At 44.9% G+C, this 26,644-nt stretch overlaps 2 protein-coding genes and 1 long non-coding RNA gene across 4 annotated transcripts in view; all 3 read right to left on the bottom strand.

Annotated features, from left to right (window-relative positions):
• The window catches only part of EPHB6 (EPH receptor B6), a 7,805-nt gene extending 3,696 nt beyond the window's left edge, over positions 1-4,109 (bottom strand). Inside the window, exons 1-7 of one of the 2 annotated variants that reach the window (XM_023184931.1) lie at positions 3,912-4,109; positions 3,544-3,608; positions 2,503-3,274; positions 1,611-1,766; positions 925-1,278; positions 636-760; positions 252-414 (exon numbers count right to left, since the gene is read on the bottom strand). In XM_023184931.1, the coding sequence (XP_023040699.1) occupies positions 252-414; positions 636-760; positions 925-1,278; positions 1,611-1,766; positions 2,503-3,274; positions 3,544-3,608; positions 3,912-4,011 (1,735 nt within the window). In that variant the 5' untranslated portion in view covers positions 4,012-4,109. The remainder of the gene's footprint in view (positions 1-251; positions 415-635; positions 761-924; positions 1,279-1,610; positions 1,767-2,502; positions 3,275-3,543; positions 3,609-3,911) is intronic. The other variant, XM_023184932.1, reaches the window with a different exon arrangement.
• A 306-nt stretch (positions 4,110-4,415) lies between these two features.
• On the bottom strand, positions 4,416-13,269 carry LOC111521515 (translation initiation factor IF-2). The gene is made up of 3 exons (XM_031935972.1): positions 13,115-13,269; positions 11,827-12,416; positions 4,416-4,476 (listed from the first exon to the last, which is right to left on the bottom strand). The coding sequence occupies exons 1-3, from the start codon at positions 13,267-13,269 to the stop codon at positions 4,424-4,426; spliced, it is 798 nt and encodes a 265-aa protein (XP_031791832.1). The 3' UTR covers positions 4,416-4,423.
• Positions 13,270-13,443: 174 nt separating this feature from the next.
• LOC111521509 overlaps positions 13,444-26,644 on the bottom strand; it is a 42,099-nt gene continuing 28,898 nt past the window's right edge. The window contains exon 3 of the long non-coding RNA XR_002724972.2: positions 13,444-13,688. This is a non-coding gene — a long non-coding RNA (uncharacterized LOC111521509). The remainder of the gene's footprint in view (positions 13,689-26,644) is intronic.

Genomic DNA, 26,644 nt, shown 5'->3' with positions numbered 1-26,644 from the left:
ACACACACACAACACACACACATGCCCACAGCCCTCCCACATCCACACATAGCATGCATACATACCCCTACAACTCCCCACCTCCCCGAGTAGCCCCTAGGTCAGCTGCTGAGCAAAAGGCACTCTCCTTTCCCACAGAACTTCTGGTTGGAAAGCACTGGGCCAGGGTTCAAGGCCGGACAGTCCCTGGGCCTCTCCTCACTACCCACTTAGGCCCTCACCTGCCCATCTGGCCCCCCACCCCCGCTCACCTTGAGGAAGCGTCTGGAAATAGACTTTGCCCCCGTAGGGGCCGTGGCCGGCAGCAGTCCGGGCCCGCACCTGGAAACCATAGATGTGGCCAGGGCTCAGCTGTGTCACGGTGGCAGTGTTGGTCTCGCTGGTCAGGGTGAAGGAGTGGGATTCGTCTTCTGCCTGGGGGTAACAGCCACTCACTCCCTGCCTGGGCCCCTCTTGCCCCTGCTTCTGCCCCTAAGGCCCCCAGACACCCTCCCTGGTTGACAGGGCTCTCAGACACATGCCCAGTGCTGAAGGCTTCTGGGCACCTCTCCTTGCCCATTCAGCCTCTGGCCCCCACCATGGGGACTGTGAGCTCCTGCTGGCCCTGCTGCGGACCCCCCACTCCTCCTGCGCACCTGGTCATAGTAGCGGAGCTGATAGTCCAGGATGTTCCCATTGGTCTGGTCGGGCTGCGGCCAGGACACTGTGATGCTGTTGGATGCCCGGCTCACCTGGTGTACCACAGGGACTGCAGAGGGCACTAGAGCGCAAAAGGAAAATTATTAGGGGAATAGGAGTCACCGGGAGCAGGGTCAGCCTTGAGGGGAGGGCGGCAGGGGTGGACCAGGCTGGAGATCAGGAGTAGGGAAGGGGGCTCAAAGGAGCAGAGGCAGGGGATCCCAAAGGCCAAGGAAAAGGGCTCACCTTCATAGCTGGTGCTGACATTGATAGCTGCAGCCTGAGGAGGGTCAGGGCTGAGCTCAGACACCCCATTGACAGCCTGCACCTCTAAGATGTAGGGTACATGTGCTCGGAGGCCCCCCACTAACACTCGACTCTCAGTCAGGCCTCTCTGGCGAGGGTCAAAGTGGACCTCATCCCTGCAGCGGCGACAAGTGCCCCCACCACCGCTGGCAGGCTCCTGGCCTTCACACTCCTTGCACACGACGTTGAAGAGCAGGTCCCCTCGACCCCCCAGCTCCCGAGGCAGGCGCCAGTGTAGCATGAGTGCTGAGCCTTGCACCTCAAACCAAAGCTCCTGGGGAGCCGATGGAGGACCTGGGGGGCCGGAAGATGTGGCAGTCCAAGGGCCAAGAGGGCAGGAGTCATGGGGGTGATTGAGGAAGGAAGGAGCCAGGGCAGGGTGGGTGGCCCAGAGGGGAGGAGACAGAAGAGCATGGGGTGGTGGTAGCCCAGAAAGGCAGGATGTGGGCCCAGGGGAGGATGGGTCAGGGAGAGAAAAGGGTGGGGACAGGGAGGGGAGGAAGCCAAGAAAACAGGGGAAACACAAGTCACTCCAAATGCAAAGATCCCCCAGTGTTGCCTACTCCCCCAACTTCTGGCCCCTCTCCCAGTCTCTTTCCCATTGCAGGGCTGGGTGAGGAACTCACCAGTGCAGGGGGCCCCTGGTGGGTCGGAACTGGCCCGATAGAAGCCCTCCAGGCAGGGGCAAACGGGAGCTGCTGGACTGGGAGCGTGGCTGCGGGCAGGGCATGGTGAGCAGGGAACATTCCCAGCAGAAGCCTTATAGAGCCCCCGTGGGCAGGCTGAGGAGGCAGAGAGGAGAGTGGGGGCGTCACACTTGCTCTGTCCACCCACCCTGAGCTCCCAACACACAGCAGGCAGTTATCCTCGCAGCCTTCTCTTCCCCGGAGCTGGTTCTCCGGTTCTCCTTTTCTTCCAAGACTGAACCCCACCCTGTCTTCCCTCAGGCAGAGATTTCCTCTGCCATTTGCTGGGACAGAATTGCATTTCCATGGATGGAGAAAGTGAGGTGCCGTGGGGGCTACAGACAGGCCCAGTGCCAGATGTGGGTGTTCCCGGCTTATTGCATAAGCTCCCTCTGCGGAGGCCTGCTGCTGCAGTCATTCTCCCTAGCTGCCATCCACTGCCTTCCTCTACCTGCGTCCCTGTCACCTGGCCCTGCGAGGCAGGGACCCTCCCAACAGAAAGGTGAATGGGAACCAAAGGACTCCATTCCATAGTAACCCTGGAGCTGGAGCTAAACTTCTTTTGGTCTCCATCACTTCTCAGGCCTGGAGACTTAGGAGAAGGCAATTGCCGTGAAAGGCTCCAGAAGATTCCAGAAATTTCAGATGAGTGGGTGATAGCAAGGCTGAGTGCTTTAAGAAATAAAATTAGGGAAATTAGGGGTCCTTTCCTAAGATGGCTTATTCCTGACCTTTTGCAGATGAAATGAATTTTGGGGTGTTCAGAAGAGGAGCCCAAAGGCTGCGGGTGAGTGGGAGGTGTCAGGCAAGTGCAAGAGGAGTAGGGTCTCACCTTGGCAGGCCTTGTCTCCTCGTGCTGGTTGGTGTCCAGGCTGGCACAGGCAGCCCCCGACAGCTACCATCCACTTGCCCTCCCCGTTGCAGTGCAGCCTCGGGGGGCTGCCTCCTGCCTGGCCCCCTACTCCATCCTCCTCTGGCTCTGCATGAGCCACACAGGTGCCCACAGCTGCCACCAGGGAGGCCCCCCCAGCCCCACTGGCCTGCGTCTCTGGAAAGGAGGCAAAGGATCGGAGCACGGCAGGGCAGGTGTAGGAGAAGAGCCTGACAGCTACCAGGGCCAGGCAGGCCCCCGTGTCCTGGAAGGCCACGTAGAAGCCACGTTGGGTGAGAGGCCCAAAGCTCCGCTCTTTGACGTTCAGCTGCAGTCCAGCCCGCTGCCCAGCCCCGTGGGGTCCCACAGCCCACGCTGCAGAGGAAGAAGAGGAGGAGGAGGAGGGAAAGCTCTCGTCTGCTGCAATGGTGTCCACCTTGGTCCAGCGTTTGAGGTGCCAGGAGGAAACGCTGTCGGGGCTGTCGGGCTCTTCAGCCTGGCGGTAGTAAAGGGTGAAGGTCTCCCGGCAGGTGCCGCCGCTCACGCCCAGGCTGGAGCACGCCCGCACAGAGAAGTGGAGTCGAATGTGTGCCCTCTGGGCCCCGCGCCGCTCCACAAAGTGTGTCTGCAACCAATTGTCCTGCCCGGTGCCTGGAGGGGCCCCTGCCACATGACATGCCTCAAAGGTCCGAGTCAGTCGTCGCTGGTCGTCCAGAACACTCACTTCATCCCACTGCAGGAAGGGGCAGGAGAAGCTTTAGGGGCTCCCGACTTAAGCAAGGCTAGGTAGAGGGTATAGGGAAGGGGACATATCTATTCCACTGGGACTTAAAATTAATGACAAGCAAAGCAGATAGGGGATATCTTGAAATCTTGGTGCTCTAGAGAGAGGGATCCTTTTCCCATAATCTCACCCAGGGTTTCCTTCATGAATTCCACTCTTCAGGGGACAGGGAGGGGCAGGGACAAGGGATTCAGGTTCAGAATGAGAGTGGCACTCACCCCCCCTGGTGGGTAGGTGAGCCAGCCAATCTCAGATGTCTCTCCGGTGGTGTCCAGCAATACCTCTGCCCAGAAATAAGAGGGGCACACAGTGGCCAAGCCTCCAGCCAGCACTGCCAGCCCGTGCTCTATTCCCACCGGGAACAAAAGAATGCCCCGCCCGGGCCCATGTCTTTGCCAGCAGGAGCACAGCTGTCCGTCAGGGTCCTTTCTCTGGCAAATCTGATGCCGGTCTTCATCATCCTCACCACGCCTTTCCATCGACTGATGTCTTCACTCTTATCTACCTTTTCTGAATCTTTCCCACTTCCCCCTTGCACTGGGTCTCTATGGCAGTTCGGGTTTCTCCTGTCTCCCCTCCCTCTTACCTTCCAGAGCCAGAACTGAAGACACCAGGAGCAGCACCCATAGGCTACAAACCATGCCCGCCACTCTGTTCACTAACTGAGCAGCCCCTTCAGTAGCCATGGGGCATCTTCAGGGCGTCCACCATCGCCCCAGCCACCACCCTGCTCCTGGGTGGGGCTGCAGCTTTGGCAAGACTCTCAGCGTGTACAGCTAAGCTTGTTCCTGAGGAGACACACAAGACCAGAAGAGGCAGATGGGAAGAAAGTGTTTCTTCATATACAGCCCAGGCTCCAAAAGTTGTGTCTCCTCCTACAGCTCTCAAATCGCCCCAGCACCCACCATGGGCCAGAAGCCAGGTTGCGTACTGCCTCTCCCGAGCCTGTGCAAATTTGGCCATCTTGGAGTGTTCATGCCTACTCCCTGTGTGACCCTGTCTCTGTGTTCCTTTCTCACAGCTCTCCCTCCTAGAAGTGGAGCAGAGGGTGTTTCTGGGTCAATCTTACCTTTTTTTTTTCTCTCTTCCTGTAAGGGGTTATTCCAGTTCTTTCTCTTCATTTATTCTCCTCCCTTCCTCCAACAGCCACCCTGTATTGGAAGTTAGAAGATTTTCATTAAAGGCAGCTGGTTAAGAAGCTGCTCCATCCTATGGACACATGAATTGAATCCTCACAACACTGCCCCACCCCCGATGGACCTGGATGCTTTAGAAATTTCAGAGGGGCAGTGAAGCAGTGAAGTGGCAGGGACACAGGAAGATGGCTGTGGGGTATGATGGGAGGGAAGGGACCAGAATAAATGCAGAAAGAACACAGGCGTGAAGATTCAGCCTGATAAATGAGACAGTGCAGGGGGGGCAGAGCTAAGGAGGTCTGGCATACACTCTGCGAACAAAGATCCTCGTGCCCCAAGGGGCGCATGCTTTCCTAGAGCTTACAGAAGAATAACCCTATGGCTTTAACATACGAAAAGATGCTTCTTGTTTGCTCACATTTAAAGGAAATCATGTGAACACCACAGCAACAGGCCATTTGTTACAGAAGGAATATTTGTGCCCCCACCCCCATTCATATGTTGAAACCCTAACTCCCAAGGTGATTGGTATTAGGAGGTGGGGCCTTTGGGAGGTAATTAGGTCGTGAGGGTGGAGCCCTCACTAATCATGACACTAGTGCCCGGATGAAAGAGACCCCAAAGGGCTTTCTCACCCTTTCTCTGCCATTTGAGGACACAACAAAGAAGAGCGCAGTCTGAAACCTAGAAGAGAGGCTTCGCCAGGAACTGACCATGCTGGCACCCTGATCTTGGACTTCCCAGCATCCAGACTGTGAGAAAGATATTTCTATTGTGTATAAGCTACTTGGTCTATTGCACTTTGTTATGGCAGCCACAGTTGCCTAAGACACCATTTTTACCATGTTGGAGAAGGTGCGGGAAATAGGTTCTCTTGTACATACTCTGCTTGAGTTCAAATTGGAATATTCTCTTGGGAGGACAATTGGGTAATATCTTCCTAGCAGCTACACTGTAAGAATGTGTCCTTCAGGTACTGTACACGTGTGTGGGTTTGCGCAGATGTTTGAACAAAGACAGTAATGGTAAATTGTTTATAAGAGAAAAGGCTGTAAACTAACTGTCCATCAATTGGAATATGGTTAAAAATTATGGTACATCCTTAGAAAGAAATGTGGGCAACTGTTTATGCACTGATATGAAAATCGTTTCCAAGTGACAGTGGGATGGTGGAGAACAGTGCAAAGTAAGCTCTCCTTTGTTAAGAAGGATATATACACATACATATGTATGGAAGGATATCTATGGAAGAGCATCCAAAACCTGTGAAAAAGGCAAAGGAAGTGGACCGAGACCCAGTGCGAGAGAGGCTTACTTTCATTGTATTCTCTTTAATTGCATCCGTTTAAATTTTTGCATTCTTAAACTCTTGCATGTGTATTATTATTTCAACTAAATCATTAATTAAAATTTTATTTAAAACTATAGGATAATAACTGTTTAGTAAAGTTAATCAAAATAGTGCTCATGCCTTCATAATGCCTTCTCAGAACTGTGTTGTAAGCTACCTCTTATATAAAACCCTCCTGTGCCTTCAGAAGGCACACCACTAAGCTCACGAGCAAATGAACGGAAGGAATAGCTACCTCCAGTGTCACAGTGAAGACAAACAGGCTTGGCACCTCCTTTGCTTGTTGATCTAGAGATTGGGGGTTCTCTATCTCTCCTCGTGTCTGAGTCTCAGAAGTCTGTGAATTGGGTGGACTAGAGCATTATAATCCCTTTATTTCGGTGAAGAAAAAAAAGAGACATGTTGCCCAGATTGCTCAAAAGACATAGAACTGAGAGAAAAAAATAAAAAAAGTCAATTAGAAGAGAAGTTGTGATTTGTTTTTCCTGGATATATATGGCCTTGGGATTGTTGAACACTATCATAAAACCAAAATCAAACTATGAAACTTTAATTGTGACAAATATGAAAATCGTAATTTGATTCCTACTAATTTTTTTCTGGTACTGTGGGCTGTGCTCTCCATGAAGTTATCATGGAGAGACACCATTTCTACATACGTGTGGGCTGATGTAGAGTAGGCACCTGCCAACTAGCCCCTGAAACTCACCTTTTATACATCTTTAACCCTATTTGTGAAATAGAGAGTTCAATTTACAGCCTATGGAGACAAGGAGCATTTCCATATGGCAAACTGCTCTTAAGTAATGTTCTTTGCAAAAATGTCTGAAATGCTACTAGGGTCCTTCACAGATGAAATAAATGCTTTGGAGAGGAACGGGGAGATCATGAAGTAAAAAGTATGCATAGCTATTAAAGTCTGTAGCCTTGGCACCAACACCAATGGCTGTTTAATAAATATCATAAAGTAATTTATGTTGTAAGTGCATCCCTCCAAACGCTCAATGGCTTAATTTGGAGATGTGCTTGACACACTGAAGCAAACCAGAGTCTCGGAGTCCTAAGAAATACTGTTAACAGGGAAAGAAAACGCCAGCAGCAGGTTTTTAAACAATGAAGGCTATTTTACCATTTGCCCAGAAGTTATTCTTTAAAATAGTCTCTTTCTTTCACTCAGAACATGGATGGATACTGTAATCTGTACAAAGAAGAAATAGTAAGCCCTGTATCTTCTCAAGCTTACAACTAGACAAATAATCATGAAGAAAGAACAATAAATATTTTGGAAATATTTCAATGAATTATTTTGAAAGACAGCCAAGCATGATAGAAAAGATGCGCTGCAGATAATATCAGCTGTCCAATATGGAACACTCTGGAAGATGAATAGCAAGATATTTGCTTTGATGACCCGAACTACAAGGAACACAGTCACCTGTGGTTGCAATAGGGCGTGCTTGCATAGCCTTAGCATGCCTCGTAATGACAACACGAAGCTGGCCTCCCTCCCGAAGATCCAGAAAAGAGCAAAAGCAATTATGAAACATGCATGTTAAGGCCGCTCAGCTTCTGCCATCGAGAAATAGCATAAAGCAAAGAAGAAAATGGAGACACTGCCTGTGGATGGCCACTTCAGCAATTTTTTGAAATTTTATAAGAACAAAGATAGTCATCAAAAAGAAATGGTTGAGGATCTTCAAGTACCCAGTAGGATACTTCTAATGTTTGATGAGGACCTCTTTTAGATTCAGATCCAGAAGACTGAAGGTTATAAATACATTTTTTCAGAAAAAAAAATTGTTGCTGAGTCAGACTAGGAAGTTAGGTGAGTTCTTACTTATCGAACAAACTAGATAAATTCAAGACTTTTAATTTTAATATATAAAAAGAATATGGGTGTGTCCCTGTCGCAGGAATCCAAATAAAGAAAAAGGATGCTTTATTAAGATATGGAATAAATTGCTGTCAGCAAATTCATACCACTGCAGATTCTTTTGAAGCCAATTTCAAAGGCAGAAACATAAGTGACAAGAACACGGCTGCTCCACATGCTTGGAATGCTAAGTAAGCAGGACTCAGAACTTGATTTTTCAAAGTGTCTTCAATGGTTGTGGGCATGGAGCATCTTCTGCATTTGGTCCAGGAGAGTATCCCATGCCACAGAGATGGGAAGCAGCCTCTGCAAGTAGAGGCCCCTTGCTCCTCTCTCACAGCCTGCTTGAGGGTCCTCTCTCCTCCAACTTACAAAGGGAACTAGTCAGTATTTAGAAACTCTCTAACACAAGAATGTGCAAAAGAACCTATCTCCTGTAGAAAAACATTCACATTTCAGATGTGTATAAGGTTTTAAAAATATAAAACCAGAAGCAGCAGAAATGTGAATATAAAATAACAGTGGAGAAAATGAGACTGATTAGACAAAGTTTCGGGTAACAAAAATTTCAGTCTATGACTTAATAATATTTTCTCAGCTTCTTTTATAGATATATCACTTAATATCTTTTTGATACAGTGGAGACAATAGGTCCACAAACCTGCTACATCTCTTTGGTTTACAAAAATAAGACCGTTTCTTAGGTATCAAGGTTGTGTTTTGTTTTCAGAAACTGGCAAAAATTAAAGATTTGTGGAATCATAGCTTACAAGGCATAGCTTACGAGTTATGTTGCTATAAAAATGAAAGATTTCACTTTGGGAGGCCGAGGCGAGTGGATCACAAGGTCAGGAGATCGAGACCATCCTGGCTAACATGGTGAAACTCCGTCTCTACTAAAAATACAAAAAAAGAAAAAAAAAAAATTAGCCGGGCGTGGCGGCGTGCGCCTGTAGTCCCAGTTGCTGGGGAGGCTGAGGCAGGAGAATGGTGTGAACCCAGGAGGCGGAGGTTGCAGTGAGCTGAGATCGCGCCACTGCACTCTCGCCTGGGTGACAGAGTGAGACTCTGTCTCAAAGAAAAGAAAGATTTAAAAGTAAATTACATTAGTAAATAGGTAAGAATTTTAAAAATTAACCATGCTCCAATTAAATGCTAAATATGATACTTTCATGAGCAAATCAAGCTTACTTAATATAGTTTATGTACCTCAAGCCACAAAGTGAATTTTTAAAGATTAAATAATATAAGCCAAATAAGCTTGGAGGAAGGTAGGCAGAAGACATATTAGGCCATTAAAATGGGTTACTGTGGGAGGTAGAAATGAAGGATTGTAGGTGTGGGCAATAATTTTGTCTTATACATAATTCAATTATTTTTCTTGTTACAGTAAGCATGCCTTATTTTTATAATTAATGTAAAATCTCATTATTAAAATCTAAACAAAAAAGAAAAATATTTGTAAAACCTAGACAAATAAGCATATGTTTACATTTTATGCACTCCCCACACCCTTTTCCTTCTATGTTTCAAAATATTCAGAAATGTTCATCTATAAGAAGAAGGTAGAGGTGGAGATGCAGTAGGAGCTGAGAATGAATGAGTGAAGTAATGCCAACAAGAAAAGCAAAATAATTGTTATCTCTGGCTAGTCTTTCAGCTTCTCTCCTAAGAAGTTCAAACTGTCCTGCTGCTGACATCATGCATGCTTCTCTTCGACGATGTCAAGCAAAGGGATGAGGCTATGAAGGGACAGAGGGGAACCCAGGGAACTTTCCACTGGGAACACATAGTAAAGGGCATGGCCCCAAAGCGAGCCCAGACAGGAACAATTTAGTGAGACAAAGCAGGCTGCAGAGTCCAGTAGGGGCAGAACAGTCTCGAGGGCAAAGGGGCTCGAGGTTTTTTTTTGGGGCGGGGGGGCGGCTCGAGGTTTTATGTCTGGTGTGGTTGCTGGGCTGGTCCTTACACCTGTGAGCCACCAAGTCTGTGTGGGAGGGGTCAGTACCACAGGTCCTATCCCCCATCCTGTTTCACAGCTGTTAAACGCCCAGGAAATTCCAGTATAATCCTTGCTCAGTTTAATGCTGAAGCCTCTATCCTTTAATCTCCACCTTGGAGATCTCTTCGTGCTCTGGCCTCCTGCCTTGAGAAGGATCCCATCATCAGGCTTTATGGAGGCATCCAGGACAGACAGTGAGGAGGTGGCTGTCCTCCGGCTCTTCTATCCCTGCTTCCCTGGCTGGAGAAGCCAATTTGGAGATTACCTAGCAGAGGACAGTCCTGTGTCCCTGGAGGCCTCCAGCCCCTTAGAATGTACCCCAGAGCACTGTGACTCAGACAAATGTGCCTCCCACTCCCAGGCTGTGGAGCTGGGGGAGGCTTTTAAGATGCAGGCAGTGTCTAGGTCTAGCCAGACAGCCACTTAGAATGAGCCACTCTGTGCACTGACGGGGACATGCGTGGCTCTGGAAAAGAGCATAAGGGAGGGTGTTGGGGCAGGAGGCAAATGTGCCTGAGAGATGAGTAAGTGGAAGGTTGTGGAAGAAAGCCCCTGAGTGCCAGGAGTAGCACCTGCGTCAGCAGTGCCTGAAGATGTGTCTACCTGGCGGAGTGTGTAAGGAAATGTGTATGAGGTGAGGTGGGCGGGAGCAGATGCCGTCTGTGTAGAGGGGGGTTGTTGCTTTCCTGTGGCAGAAGATGCACAGCAGTGCTGGTTCCGGAGTGGTTCCGTGGGCTCTTCTTCCTCACCTTAGGCCCCTGCTCTACCCCCAGTCTGCCTGTGAGTTGCTCTTGGCCCCAGGTGGTGCTTCTGCAGAAACACCTGGGGATGGGGGAGGATGGGGCAGGGGGTGAGTAAAGAAAGGGAAACCTGAGGCTTCCCAAACCCTGCAGAACCTGCCACCCTCCTTCACCTAGAGTGGGGAGTGGGGTGGGAACTCAGGGTCTAAGGCCCAGGCTCAGGACTGGGTGATAGCAGAACAGCCGTCCCAGAAGGAGGATCCTGCCTTTCCCATGCTCAGCCCATCTCAGCCTGTTGCTCCCCAGCATTCTGGTAACTCAGCGTCATTGCCAGCCATCTTCTTGCACCCTGAATGGAGTAACAGACTCCGAACAAGACCACCTTCTGAGGCCACCAGGTAAGTACGTAGGCACCCCCACCCTAATCTTCCTTTGAGAAAAAAGGCCCATTGCCCTGAAAAAGCCAAGTGGCCCCACTGAGCAGCACTCAGAAGCCTCAATGCTCCAATGCTCCATTACTTGGACAGCTTCTGTGGTCTACTAACAGCCCCACACAGCTCCCTCCCACTAGTCTCTCAGCTTAGGACCAGCATCTTCCCTCCTAGAGCCTCAGTCAAGTTCCCCCCGCGGGTGGAGGACCTGGGTTAACTGATTGGGAACCGCCCCAGCCGCTCCGATCCATGGGCACTGCCAGGGACATTACAACATTGCTATGCTGGGTCCATGCCAGCTCCCCCAGGGATGGGAGGAGCGAGAGTGCCAGACGGCCAAGATCGGTGGGTGGGGGTGTGGGGCAAGCAGGGCCAAGCACCCAGATGGAGGGAGCAGAGTTGAGGGTGGAGCTGGGGCAGGAGCACGCAATAGACTTTGGTTGCATGTTGGGGGTGATGGCTGGGCAGCAGGAACCAAGCATTCCTTCCACCTCCAAGGCTTAACTGTGGTCATGGGGCTGGGGGTGGGGAGCAGGAGACAGGTGTGTGGTCAGCCTCCTGACTCCTCCCAGCTCCAAGGGGATTGGAGTGATGCCACTGGAGTCAGAGGGGTGGCAATCCCGTTTCAAGCTTGGAGCTTAGTCTCTGCGAGGACCCTCTCAGATTAGGACTCCCAAGCCAGAGCCAGAGGACAATGTCTGGGAACGCAACTGGGGGTCCTAACAACAAGGATAACGGGGTGTCAATGATGCCTGGTCAGAGTGGAGTAGGGGGGGAGCAGCCAGGTTGACCCTTTCCTCACCCTTCATGAACCCCACACTGGCCTTGAGGAAGGATCCTCAGTACTCCCCCAGGAAGCCACCTAGGGGCTGGGGAGCCCCTCTACTCTTGCAAATCTTAATTCATCTGTCCCCAAGCATACTGTCCCCGAATCCCACAACCCCGTCTGCCAACCCCCGCGGGCTCACCTTCCCGTTGGCCGCAATCTCTGCAGGTCTGCACCCCCCGAGGCCTCGCAGGGCAGCGGGGCTCCTCGAGTTCGCACGGTGCCACCCGCGTCTTCTCCAGTCCGGGAACCCCGTTGCACCCGGCCCAAGTCTGTTCGGCTCCGCGAGTCCCTGGGATTCCGGGGTGGACCTGAGGCCGGCGGCAGGGGCTGCTCCAGAGATGGGGCACCGGGAGACCCTGGGGACCCGCGTCGCGATCGCCGTCGCCCAGCTGGGTCCCGGGTCCCGCCGCCCGCTGCTCTAGAGCCGCGGCTGGAGCGAGCGCAGCCCGGCCCGCCCCCTCCTCGTCGCCTCCCAGGCCGGCCCGGCCCGCCCCTTCAGCTCCTTTGGCCGCCTTCCCACTCCCCTCTTCCGGGGAGCCGATCCCGCCCTCCCGGCCTAGGCGACGAGTGCGCGGCGCCCGCTCCTCCGCCCAGGCGCGCGGGGGAGACGCGGGGCGCGCCCGGGGCCCCGCCTGTGCGCCGGGAAGGGGGCGGCCTCCCCCCGCGGGTCTCGGCCAGGAGGATCGCACGCGTGGGGCGCCTGCAGGAAGTGGGAAGGGAAGAGGCTGTCTGTAAAGCCCCCGGGCTCAGGCTCGGGCTCGGGTCGGACACCCGCGGAGCGAAGCGCAACTGGCGGACCGTAGCAGTTCAGGGCAGGGCAGAGCCCCGCACACACCCCCTCGCGCCTCCCTCCTCTTCGGCTTTAACTCTAGGAACTAAAACAGTGGGGCTCCTACTGAGCTTTGAACTAAGGTGGGCGTGAGCTGAGCAAGAGAGAAGGAAGGAAAAGCAGGGGGTGGAGGGAAAGACAAACTGAGAAATCTGGGAGAGTACTGGCGGTGGTGGGGGGAGCCCAGGCAGCGGGAGAGGGGGGCGTCTGGGTATGAACGCGTCGCTGTGCTAGCCTGGAACTCTTCTCTCTTTTCGTGTCTGAATCTTGGTCAACGTTGGGGCTTCTGAGTCGAACCTGCCTTCATCCACCCTCCCCAAGGGGCAGGGCAGTCGGGTTGAAAAGGGGAAGTGCTGCTGTGCGCCTGGCTCTGACATGGCTTGGGCAAGTCGCTGCACCTCTGGGTGCCTCCTCCCTCGCCCGCGCTCCGGAGAGAACCTCCCTGCGGTGAGGAGGGGCGGTGCAGGGTGCTCTCAGCTGGCGCCTGGAGGCAGGGTTGAGGAACCAAGGGGGCGCCACGAGGAAAAATGTTTCCGCCCACCTCTAACCCCTTCTCTAGCCGAGGACGGGGATTTGGGGTCTATTGTTTGGGTCCTACAGAGCTGGGCTGGGGCTTTCCCACGAAGTGTTGCTACCACCTGCTGGTTTTTCCAGGGAACACAAGCACCCGGTGCAATTCCCTTTGCCCCCTTTTCTCCCCGTATCGCCCTGTCCCATCTTGCTCTCCAGCTTCTTTGATTTATTCAAAGACATGTTCACTAAAGCTCTGGCTGCAAATGGGCTGATCAAAAGTGGTACTTAAAGAGCATTCAGAAGCCGAAGAAAATTGTGAAAGAGATCTATGAGCCAACAAACACAATAAACAAAACAATGAAACTCACTAAGAGTCACCTGGGAGAGACAAACAGGCTTTAATGAATTGACTGAATGAGTGATAGAAAGATAAAGGCTACCGAACAAGTTCCCATTTGGCCAGGGGGTTGTTCACTCTTGATATCAGGAGTCAATAAATAAGCCTGATAGTATTTAATGCTTCTGCATTTGGACGTCATTAATAATTCCACTTGTACTGACGTTCTGCTTTATCTTGTTTCTTCCCTTTGCCCTGAAACTCAGTGGTGGAAGGCTTCCTTCATTTTCTGATTAGTTATCTCCAAGGCTTTCAAAGACTTCTGCAAAGAAACGGAATTTGCATTGTATGTGGAATTATGTAACTCATACATTAACGTGCCTGATGGCTAGACATCTATGGTTATATTGAAAACTTAAAAAAAGACACATAACTAGATTATGTTAAACTAAAAATATGGACAAAACCAAACCGTAGTTGTTACTTTATAAAACCCAAGAAATTCCTGTAGTAATTTGCAACATGTCTTGTATTGACATACAGTAAAAATACCTGCATTCTTTTCTATTGCATGATATACCTCATATTAGGTGACTATAATATGAAATGAAGTTTTTGCTGCTCAAGGCTTATGTAATTAGTTATATTTGTCTTGTTAATAAAATTTGAGAGGCATCTAGTTTTCAAAGGAAGTGTCATTGTACTCAGGAAACAAAGAGATTTAAATTTGTGATTAGTCAGCTTTGCATCCTATATACCTATATCTTATCAAAGCAAGTTTTAATGGTAGGTGGACAGCATAGAATGCATTGTTAAAGTATGCTGCAACCTGCAGCTATTAAAAAGCAAAGTAATGAATTCCTTTTTAAAGTTTAATGTAATTTTTTTGCTATAATTTGTTTGGTGCCTGGGACACTCCAGGTGCTTGGAAGTGTTATAGAATGAATCGATAAAAAAGAATATTTAAACTTTTTCTATGTGGCTGGGCATGGTGGCTTATGCCTGTAATCCCAGCACTTTGGGAGGCTGAGGCAAGAGGATCTCTTGAGGTCAGGAGTTTGAGACCAGCCTGGCCGACATGGTGAAACCTCATCTCTACCAAACAATACAAAAATTAGCCAGGTGTGGTGATGCGTACCTATAGTCCCAGATACTCAGGAGGCCAATGTGGGAGAATCGCTTGAACCCGGGAGGCGGAGGTTGCAGGGAGCCAAGATTGTCCTACTGCACTCCAGCCTGGGCAACAGAGTGAGACCCTGTTTCTTTCTGTATGTGTGTGTGTATGTGTATATATATATATTTGGCATTCTGTGCTAATGGGCAGGACCTAATAAAGTTTGTGGCTCATAGAATTCATCATTTCTGGCACACACACTCTATTATGTAAATTTGGAGCCAAAAGGAACTGCTGAGTAGAAAACTCCAGGTGAGATAGGAAGGCTCCTAGAGTGGTTCTGCTTCATTTTTTTTCTGAGTTTTTGCCTCCTTCTTAGGCTTTTCTCGCTCCCCTAGGATGTGCAATTTTCTTCTTCCTTATTTCCCCTTAGAACAGCTAATGTAAGCTGATGTTGTCATAAACAAAGAGCTTTACAAGTAATTTCACTGATAAGAATTCTAGTAAAAAGCCATAAAGGAGTCTCCTGAGTCCCTGATCTCTTATTCCAAAACATTAGTTATAGCTCCCGATGCATGACCTCACAGGGCTCAGGCCCTTCACTGAACTGTCTTGAGGCTTTGTGGCCTCCAGGTGCAGTTGTACTTCCTAAAAGCTGGAGTCTAGTCTCCAAACACTTTACCAATGGAAGTATTAAATGCCCATTTGTACAATTAAAGCTTTTATTGTTTTCTGTTCAGAAACTTCTATAGTGTTCAAAAATTCTCCTATGTTACTGGTTTGTTTGAAAGTGAAGCCTCGATTGCAACTGATTTGTAGACCAAGGGTAATGGATACCCTTCATGGTGGTATTAAAGTTTACCCATCATAGTCTTACACTTTGATATTACTTTAACCATGCAATAATAAAAAGGTATTCAGAGATATTAGTGCCTCCAAGATAAAGAGGATGGCTCTTCTCTCAGTTAGGGGTTGACTTCAGCTATATGTAACAGAAAAGTTGTACAACAGTGGTTTAAACAAATTAGATAACACAGAAATCCTACGAAGGCCCCAAGTCAACAAGACTCCAACTTTAGGATGAGGGCTTGTTCTCAGATTGTCAACATTTTAGCCAGAGCTCCAATTACAAGGTCTCCAAATTTCAGGCAAGAAAAAGAAGGGAACAGGATTAAAGCGCTACATCCAGCTGAGTTAGCACTGTTCACAGAACCTTTCTGGAAGATCCATTCATTGACTTCATATGTCTTACTGGCCAAGACAGTGTCACATGCTTGAAATCTGCAAAATGAAACCTGCAAAATACATGCTGCACAAAATAAAATTAAAGCTGTTAAACATAAGAGAGGAAGAAAGAAAGAGTATTAGCCAGGGAACCAGCAGCCTCTGCCACAAAAGAGATAAAATGATCACAGTAATCTACATTTTTCCCTGCAATCAACAAAGATTTCCATCTCCTTTTTATAGGATATACTTGCTGGTATTTTCCTCCAGACCATTGTCTTTACATAGGTTTAATGCTCAAAGATGGTTCCCAGGAAGTTAGTGGAGTGAAGGGAAATGCCAGGAGTGTCTTCTTTCTAAAATAACCCTGACACGGTCTCAAAAGAAAAATAAATCCTTTGCAGTTACCCATACAAACAATAGGACTTGAAAACATTCTAGATTTTAATAAGATTTTGGGCAGTCCTCAGATGCAGAGCAGAAGTGATAAACACTCCACACCTTTCTCTGCTGCTTTCCTGGTTTGTGTCTTTTCCATTCAGGTGCATATAGGAGATGGGATGATCTATGACGTGGAGCAGATGGCCCCCTGGTCGGCTCTTCCAGTAGAATGCAGTCTATTTCCGGAGCTCCGCCTCCAGATAGTGCTCTCTGAAAACATTGGCATTTCCTAAACTGCAAGGGTGGCCTGCATTTCTAGGAGATCTGCCTTCTACTTGTAGATGTGGCTGACACATTTCCTGGTTCCCATATTCTCTTGTCTTTAGTATACATCTCTCTACATTCAAATGGATTCTGAGAATCTATCCCATCAGAACTTAAAACACCACCAACAAAGTGGAACTAGTCAACAACAAGACTCAGTAAACAGCAACGACAACACTTGAGATCTTTTAAAAATCTGAAACAAAGTAGAAAAGGAATGAAGATGTAAGAGTTCAAAGAAAAAGTCTTCACTTTATATTCTTAATGAGTTAAAAGCAGATGTGGAAGCTATATTAAAAGGTTGAGATAAAAAGGGATGGGGGCGGGGGAAGAAAAACGTAACAGTCAGGCAGGGCGTGGTGGCTCACGCCTGTAATCCCAGCACTTTGAGAGGCTGAGGTGGGTGGATCACCTGAATTCAGGACTTCGAGACCAGCCTGGCCAACATGGTGAAACCCTGTCTCTACTAAAAATATGAAAATTAGCCAGGGAATTCTAAACTTAAATTTAGAATTCCCGGCAATAACCAAATTCCCTGGCATGGCCCTTTCTCCTTTGTCTTGCTTTGAAATAAACATGAACATTGTATTGTTTGTCTATCAATACCAGAAAAAATCTTAGTGGCTGAAAACAACACTTACTTATTATTTTACAGTTCCAAAGGCCAGAAGTCAGAAGTGGACCTCCGTGGGCTAAAATCCATGTACTGGTAGGGCTGTGTTCCTTTTGGAGTCACTAAGGAGGGTCTGTTTCTTAGCTTTTCCCAGTGTGGTTCTTGGAAGCCACCGTATTCCTTAGTTTGAGGTCTTCTCCTTTATCTTCAAATCCAGCAACATCGGCTAAGTCCTTCTGCTGCTGTTCCTCTCACTCTCTTCTTCCGCGTTTTTTTTTTTTTTTTTTTTGAGACGGAGTCTCACTCTGTCGCCCAGGCTTGAGTGCAGTGGCGCGATCTCGGCTCACTGCAAGCTCCGCCTCCCGGGTTCACTCCATTCTCCTGCCTCAGCCTCTTGAGTAGCTGGGACTACAGGCGCTCGCCACCACGCCCGGCTAATTTTTGGTATTTTTAGTGGAGACGGAGTTTCACCGTGTTAGCCAGGATGGTCCCGATCTCCTGACCTCGTGATCCGCCCGCCTTGGCCTCCCAAAGTGCTGGGATTACAGGCGTGAGCCATTGCGCCCGGCCTCTTCTTCCGCTTTTAAGGACTTCTGAGATTATGTCGGGCTAGCCGGGATAATCCAGGGTAATCTCCCCATCTCAAGGTTAACTGATTAGCAACCTTCATTTTCCTTTGCTATGTAAATGAGCGTATTAACAGGTCCCAGTGATTAGGATGCGGACATCTTTGGGACCAATAATCTGCCTACCACAGACATGAGGGCTGGAGTTCCAGCACCGTTTTGGCATCTGAGCCAAGGCTAGCGACCATAATACCTCTAGATTTCTTGTTGTATGAGGAAAATAAACACCTGTGATTGCAATTTGTGTTACTTGCAACTTCACACATCTCTAATAAATACAGACTCAAACATTAGATCTTTAGCCAAGGGCTAATTATTTTCAAAAGGCAAGATGAGGCCATTTTCAAATCTGCAATTCTTAGAAAATTTGCCACTCAAGTCTGTTTTCCAGCAAGATGCATTACAAAATGTGCTCTGAACAATTAAGAGATGAATAAGCAATTGCATTCTTCATTAGGGAAGTTGTGATTGAGAAAAAGTGGTTATAATCACTTAAACTATCTGAAATTGTAGGATAAATAAAACACAAAACAAAATACAAACTTGCAAATCATGAATCAATAGTCAGAGGAAAATTAAGTAATTGAGGGTAATTATGACGACGAAAGTAAAATATCATATGTAAGTATAATAAGAAAGTCTGTTTTTAAAAGAATATTTTAAATATCCAGGTTGACATAATGGAAAATATAAAAGAGAAATAGCAAAGACAGGGATGTCATCAGTGAAAAATTCCTTGACATCCATCAGAGGAAGTCAATAGTTATTGCAGACATAATTAGGTAAAAGAATTTTAATGTTCTAAGATAATCGTGAAATATTATCTTTAAAATAGGGTGTTGACCTCACAAGTCATGGATAAAAGATAAAAGCAAATGGAATGGTTCCTTCATCCAAAAGCAAAATAGATAAAAGATAACAAGAAAGCTTTAAAATATAGAAAACATAATTAAAGTGACAGATGTCAAACCAAGTACAAGGTCTTAATCAGCATAATATTCCAGAATAATTTCTATGGTAAGTCATTGGAATAAATACGTCATGGAATTTCTTCATGTGGCAAAACATCTCTCTCCCATTTCATAATATACATAAATGAACTGTTGTCTATTGCATTTCTAGAAACATTTATGTAAAAGAAAACACAATTTTTTGTGTCTTATATAAAAAAGACACAATATTTTGGGGACACTGGACCATTTCACTTTTCAAACAGCAATGCAACCATCGGTGACAGTACAAATGAACGCTGTTAAAATTAAATGTATAATTTTGAAATATTTAGATCATGGAGTTTAAATAAACATATGTACACACGTAATTGGAGGGAGGGAATTGCCATCCCTACACTGTTTCCCACCTTTTCTCTTCTCCTCCTCTTACCTGCCCCTTCACAACCGAAGGAGACACAGGAAGATGGTGTTGACTTGTCTATAAAATTGATTAGCCTCTTACAAGCAATAATTTCAATCTTCATCTGAGTCTTTGTGTAGCTAAAGCAGCAATCATGAAAAGGTATATAACCTGGAAATGAGCCCACTTTTTATTTATTATAAATCTAAGAAGATGCAGTTTGAAAGTGGGACATGATTTTTAAAATCATAGTATACTCATATTCAAATTCAACAAAAAATAGGCGTAAAATTTTAATCACTTTAAGTGAAGACATAAAATTATTTATTTTCATGTTAGAAAATACAGTAAGTTCCTTAGCTGGATGTATTCCTTCCTTCAAAGTAAATTAATAAAGAAGAGACATTCGATAGATAATAAAAATCTAAAATATAATTAGTGTAAATTACAGAAATTTCCCCCATTAATTGTCATTAAATCCCCACTGACAACTCCAACTCCCCTTCCCTTCTCCTGCCACAAACCTTTTAATTGCCTGGAAGAAGTTATACTGCTCTTGATTATAGCCTAAATTACTAATCTTATTGTGGGTGAGGTGGGCTTCACTAATTGTTAGATAATTAGGTTCTTCTTCTTTGCAACTTTGTTCTGTACTATTTATGAGAATTAATGGGTTGGCCTTGGGAGTTGTGCTTTTCTGAATCATCATGACCTGTTGGATACTAGAAAAAATAAAAACTGGCATATTTATGACTCACACTGGGTGCAGGATGAGGAAGAAGAATGGATTTAGTGTCACCCTATATTATATTCTGCTGGAAAACCAGAGTAAATTGAATAACTCAGAATTACCCCAAAGAGACTTTAAACGCCAGACTAATTTAACTCTGGCCCATCCTTAAAACATCAGCTATCAGCCCAGAAGTAAACCATCACATACACGGTCAATTGATTTTCTGCAAGTGTGCCAAGACTTCAGTGGCAAAAGACAATCTTTTCAACAAATCTTTTCCAGGGAAAACTGGATATCCACATGCAAAAGACCAAAGTTTGACCCTTACTTTATAACATATACAAAAATGAACTCAAAATGGATCAGAAAACCTGAACTTTAGAGCTAAAACTATAACTCTTAGAAGAAAGCATTAGGAAAAATCCTCAATAGATTGGATTTAGCAACAATTTAATGAATATCATACCAAAAGCAAATGCCACAAAACAAAAAGTAGATATATTGAACATCATCAAAATTTAAAAACTTTTGCACATCAAAGGATATTATTAAGAAAGCAAAAACACGATCTAACAAATAGGAGAAAATAATTTCAAATTATATATCTGCTAAGGAATTAATATCCAGAATATATAATGAATTCCTAAAACGCAACAACAAAACACAAAGTAATTCAAAAGTGGTCAAAAACTTTAATAGACATTTTTGCAAAGCAGATATACAGTCCAATAAGTATGTAAAAAGATGCTCAGTATCATTAATGAAATGAAAATTAAAATCATGGGGTACCGCTTTATGCCTCCTAGGATATAATAGCCACTATATTTTAAAAATATATATTTTTAAAAAATGACATATATATAATATATAATATTATACTTTGTATTGTATATTATTATATTATTTATAATGTTATATACAATAACTATTATACAATATATAATAAAATAAAATATATTTTTCAAAATATAAAAATATTATTAAATATTTAAAAAATATAATAGCCATTATATTAAAAAAACGAAGTAAAAAGTGTTGGTGAGGATGTGGAGAAATTGGAACTCTTGTACATCACTGGAGGGAAATGTAAAATGATGCAGCCACTGTGTAGAACAGCATGGCAGTTCCTCAAAAAATCGAACACAGAATTGCTATATGATCTAGCAATTCTATTGCTAGGTGTATACCCAAAGGAATTGAAAATAAGGGCTAGAACAGGTATTTGTACACCCATCGTCATGGCAGCATTATTCACAATGGCCTAGAGGTGGAAAAATCCATGCCCATCAACAGATAAATAGATAAACAAAATGTTGTATACAAGTACAATGGAATATTATTCACTCATAAAAATAATGTAATTTATTTATTTATTTACTTATTTATTTATTTTTTTGAGATGGAGTCTTGCTCTGTCCCCCAGGCTGCAGTGCAGTGGCACGATCTCGGCTCACTGCAAGCTCTGCCTCCTGGGTTCACACCATTATCTCACCTCAGCTTCCCGAGTAGCTGGGACTACAGGCACCTGCCACCACGCCCGGCTAATTTTGTTTTTGTATTTTTAGTAGAGACGGGGTTTCACCGTGTTAGCCAGAATGGTATGTGTTCTGTATTCGTCTGCTTTATGTCACTATAAAGGAATACCTGAGGCTGGGTAATTTATGAAGAAAAGAGGTTTATTTGGCTCACAGTTCTGTAGGCTGTACATGAAGCATAGTATCCACATTTGCTTCTGGTGAGGGCCACAAGAAGCTTCCAGTCATGGTGGAAGATGAAGAGGAGCCAGCAGAGGGATGGGAGGAAATGCCAGGTTCTTTTCAACAACCAGATCTCGCATGAACTCATAGACTGAGAACTCACTCATTACTGCAAGGACAGCATGAAGCCATTCATGAGGGATTCGCCTCCATGATCCAAACACTCCCCACTATTTCCACATGAGATTTGGAGGGAAGAAAACATCCAAACTATATCATGCTACAAGATGGATGGACCTTGAAAACATACTTAGTGAAATAAGTTGGAGACAGAAGGACAAATGTGTAATTCCAGTTATATCAGTGTGATTCCAGTTGTATCAGTGTCTTAGTCTGTTTAGGCTCCTACAACAAAATACCATAAACTGGTATTAACAACAGAAATTTATTAACAACAGAAATTTATTTCTCACAGTTCTGGAGGGTGGGAAGTCCAAGATGAACAGACCAACAGCTTCAGTGTCTGATAAGGGCTCGCTCCCTGGTTCACAGATGGTCATCTTTTTGCTGCATCCTCATGTGGCAGAAGGGGTAAGAGGTCTTTCTTGGGCCTCTTTTATAAGGCCACTAGTCTAATTTATGAAGTCGCTGACTACATGACCTAATTACCTCCCAAAGGCCCTACCTCCTATTAGCATCCACTTGGGGGCTAGAATTTCAACATACAAAACTTCAGGGGACCCAAACATTCAGGCTGTAGTGATGAGGTAGCAGGAGTAGGCAAATCTGTAGTGACAGAAAATAGATAGAGGATACTAGGGGCAGAAGGAGGAGTTATCATTTTATCTGTAGAGAATTTTTGTTAAGGATGCTGAAAAAATTTTGGGTGCAGACGGTGGCAATGGTTGTAGAACACTGTGAATATATTTAATGTCAGTGAATTGTGGTTAAAATGATAAATATTAAGTCATGTATATTTTACCACAATAAAAAAATCTTAGTTCACAGATTGCTGTTTCAGGGAAAATTTTGGAAATCACGCTCATTCACAGAAGACTGTTTTTTCTCTCATCATGTTTCTAATTGTAAATCTGTATTTATTTGTGTGGTTTCTGACGATTGTCTTTCTCCTCCCCAGGACTGATGTTCCATAATGATTTCCAAGTCAGATTTGCTTACTTATCTACTAATAGTATCTAACTCATTGAAATAATTCAGTATAAAACATTTTTATTGAATTAATATTTTTAGTAATAAGAAAGGAAAATAAAATACAATCTTGAGTAACACATCCATTGCAATTATCTAAAGCTTTTCCAGCTCTTAGGTTTATAGAGTTGAATAATTTTAATAGGTCATTTAAAAATATAATTTGGCAAATGTGGCATGACTAGGCCACACAAAAACACCGATAGAGAAATAAGTCTCATTATTCTATTGTTACATAATTATTCACGATCAAATTATGGATTGTAAAAAGGTTAATTATTCCTAATGGTCTCCAAAAGCCATTATTTTCTTTAATTTGCATTTGGTAGGAATTGAGCGAGGCAGCTGATTACAAAGGGGCATAGCTATGCATTCTGATTTTACGTAATTCATTCTGAAGGCTAATAGCGACGGTAAGTTAACAAAGTTTCCTACAAGAATCTATATATATATATCTTGTAATAGACTTCAAATAAGCCAAGTGAGTGGGAAATATTATGAACTTTTATATCTTATAATTAGAAATAACTTTGTATGCAACTGACTCTTCTAAGAGGTCAACAAGAAAGAGAGGATGAGGTCTGCTCCTATTTTTATTTTCGTTTTCTTATTTAAAACTAGACAATTGAAGATTTTAGAATAGCTTCCTTGGTGAGTGCTTTAAACTCTGAACACTCAGAAGAGTATTGACAAAATTGTATTCTGTAAGCATTTTTATGAAACAATTCTGCTTCCAGTTAAACACCTTTTACTTTTTTTAGTGGTAGTGGTAATGGTGGTGGTGGTGGTAGGGATGGTGGATTCAACACTCCTAAAAATGGGAACTTTCTGGAGTTTACATCAATTATATTGAAGTTGTTTTATTACATGTCAAATGTCTACTTGTGCTTCACGGCTTTATTAGTAATAAGTGTGTTCTCCAGTTATGTCACTCAGTCTATTTTTCCAAATGGAAACAAATAATTTCATATGTTTATAAATAAGTGACTAGGGCCTTTAAGACTTTTTATTGGAACTCATGTAAGTTTGTGTATGATTATAATTTGAGCCTTTCTCTGTGATCTAGAGTTTCTCCATCTGCTAAATGCCATTGAATAATTAAAAAAAAAAAAAAAGACTGCTAAGAGACTAGTTGGCAGAGAGATAAGCTAGTTTGTGAGACATTCAAACAGTAGAAGTTGGTATAAAGTGATAACGAATGTTGTTGGTGTTTTCCTCTTAGCAGCTGGTTTGAAAGTTCTCCTTGGGGAGTGTTGTTTTATTTCATTTTGTTTTATTTGGAGGAAATGTGTTGGTAAAACATTTGGGGCAAGGGAGATTCCAATGTGCATGCTTAAGTACTGCAAAATGCTCTCAAATTGCCCTTTAAATCCAGGGACTACATCAGGTTGACTCACCTTTGCTTACATATGTGTGTGTGTGTGGCCTGCAAATATAAATGTGGGTATAATTGCTTAAGCAGAGCTCAATTGCTTTATGTAATGGTGGGGTGAGTCTGTAAGGTTTTGTGTTTAATTGTTTTTTAAATAGCAATTAGATGTGTATTTCATTTTATCAAAAAAGTGAAGGCAGTCAAAGGGGATCACTCTTTTTTCTCAATAAAATTTACTGATCAAAGGAGATCCAGCTATCAGCTATGCTACTTTAGGTCTCCATGCTTCATCAGCAATTCTGGTAGGGACAGAGTGAGTGCTGACAACAGGAGAGTGGTTGGTGGCCTTAAGCTGGGTTTCCGCAGCCTCTTTTTCTACCAGCCAAGAGGGTGTATTATGGTCATTAATGTCACTCTTCCTGAAGTAGAACCCTGATGTGTGCTTCCTCGGGTGTCTTGTAGGAAAATCCATTAGCAATTATTTTTGCCTTGAGATATTTAAAGGCCACTTTCTTTGTAATCAATTAAGGAAGCAAAAATGTAAGCAAACAAGATTCCTGAACAAAGCATTGGTGGGTAAGGCTCACTTTTTTTTTTCAGTACAGACAGGCATGTATTTTTAAGGAAAAGGTCAGATAACCCTCAGTTATCTTTGTGTAGATAACGGTCATAATCTGTCATAATTAGTCATAATCATGTACCTGTTCATTTTTCCTAAGATAGCAAAATCACAATATGGCTTTGCCTGGAGGGTCACTTGGAAGTTTTCATATGGGCTCTGAGACAGAGGGAGGAAGATCTGGGGCAATACAAAAGACACAGTAAAGCTGGAGGACGTGGGAGGAGAAAGAGAGAGACAGAGCAAGAGAGGGAGAGAGAGAGAGAGAGAGAGAGAGCGATCTCCAGGGGTTCAGGTGACTGGTTCTCCTGGTGTTTGCAGTCACAGATAACCTGTGTCACTTCCAGACCAAACAGCTCAATAGACAAGTGTGCTTTATCTTTGTTTGGTTTTCTTTTTACTCACATGATACAGATAAGCAGAAGGATCTCAGAAGTTACATTTTTAAAATGACAGATGGAAACAACCATCACAACAACTCCTTAGTCTATGAATTACTCCTTGGAGAGGCAACTCCCTTCAACCAGGAACAACCATTTAGGACTCTTCATGAGCAAGAAATAAACTTCCATCATGATTGTACCACTATGTAGCTTGGAGTTTGCTTATTACAGCAGCTAATGCTACCCTAATGAATATACCCTGTGTGCAAACTGATGTATGGAGGAAACAGAAATTTTAGATGTGGATTCAGGAGTATAGGGGTCAGGGAAAGCAGCTGTCTGAGTTGCATTAAGAAGCCAGGAGATTGAACAGAGGCTTGAGTTGGATCCTCCTGAAACCCCAAAGCGTTAGCCACTATTTCAGGGCTCGTCTCATAATGTGTGCCTTGTAGGGAGGGGAGGAAAAGAAAGCATTGAATGACACAACATGGCTGCCCCAGTCCTTGCTTCTGTAGCTGATCATGAGGTCTAAATTAATAATCAAAACGACCTTATTCCACCTCCTATTACCTGTCTGTCTCCTCTACCAGCACCGTAGCAGGCCAGAGTTCTTTTCTGGTAGGGTGAATCATATCTTCATTCTCAGAGGATCTGAGTCCTTAGTCCTTGGGATCCTGGCTTCACTGAGTTGCTGCTGTGCTTATTATCTAGATATATTGGACAAAGGATGCTAAGAGGCACTCCAGGGAATTCTCTGGGTTCCAGGCATTGTTCTGCTTGTCCCTATTATGGAACAGTCACTGAATTTCCCATGAATGGTCATGGGGATCATTCATTCAAGCCAGTGACCACCTTTGCTGCCTGTTATTTTAGTAGCATGAAGAGCTGCAAATGCCAGAAGGCAATCTCAGCTTCCCGTTTAATAGAAACATGACTTTATTTCTTGGTGGAAAAATTTCTCCTTGGACAGAAATTAGTCCAAGGTATGGGAAAGGAAGCAAAATTCCTTAAGTGGTTCAGTTAAGGTGTGATAGGAAAAATCTATCCCTATCTCCACTCTTTGTTTCTTGGGCCTGAGTATTCTGGCAATGAGAGATAAAGCAATATGTTGTCCACTAGGTTAGGGCATATACCACTACTATAGAACAGTGCCCCAGCCTCTCAGAGGGTGGTCTCCTCACTGGCCCATTGGCAGGCCATTCTATCTTTCTACCAATCAAGCTGCTTCTAGGTGGTGTGGCACATGATAAAACCAGACAATTCTATGGGTATAAGTCTATGTCTGTACTTACAACATGATAAAATATGTTCTTTGGTCAGAGATGATATCAAAATGATGAATAAGTCATTCAATAAGTCCAAGAATGTTGGTGCTGACAGAAACATTGTGGGTAAGGAAGGAAAATTCTTCTTGAGAATATGTACATGCTCCTGTGAAATTAAACTATGTCTCCCTAATGATAGAAGGGATTCAAAATAATCAGCCTTCTGGGTGATCTCCTTAAACACCTGAGGAATGGTGCTGTGATGGGGACTAAACTCTAGTATCTCCTTTTGCCAGTGCTGATCACTTCTGATTAGCCTTGCACAGGAAGGCCATGTCACTGAGCCCATGTATCACTTCCATTGA

This window comes from Piliocolobus tephrosceles, chromosome 8 (genome assembly GCF_002776525.5).
Source record: "Piliocolobus tephrosceles isolate RC106 chromosome 8, ASM277652v3, whole genome shotgun sequence".
Lineage (NCBI taxonomy): Eukaryota > Metazoa > Chordata > Mammalia > Primates > Cercopithecidae > Piliocolobus > Piliocolobus tephrosceles.
Note: the sequence above shows the minus strand (reverse complement) of the source record. Positions and strands in the feature narration are given on the sequence as shown.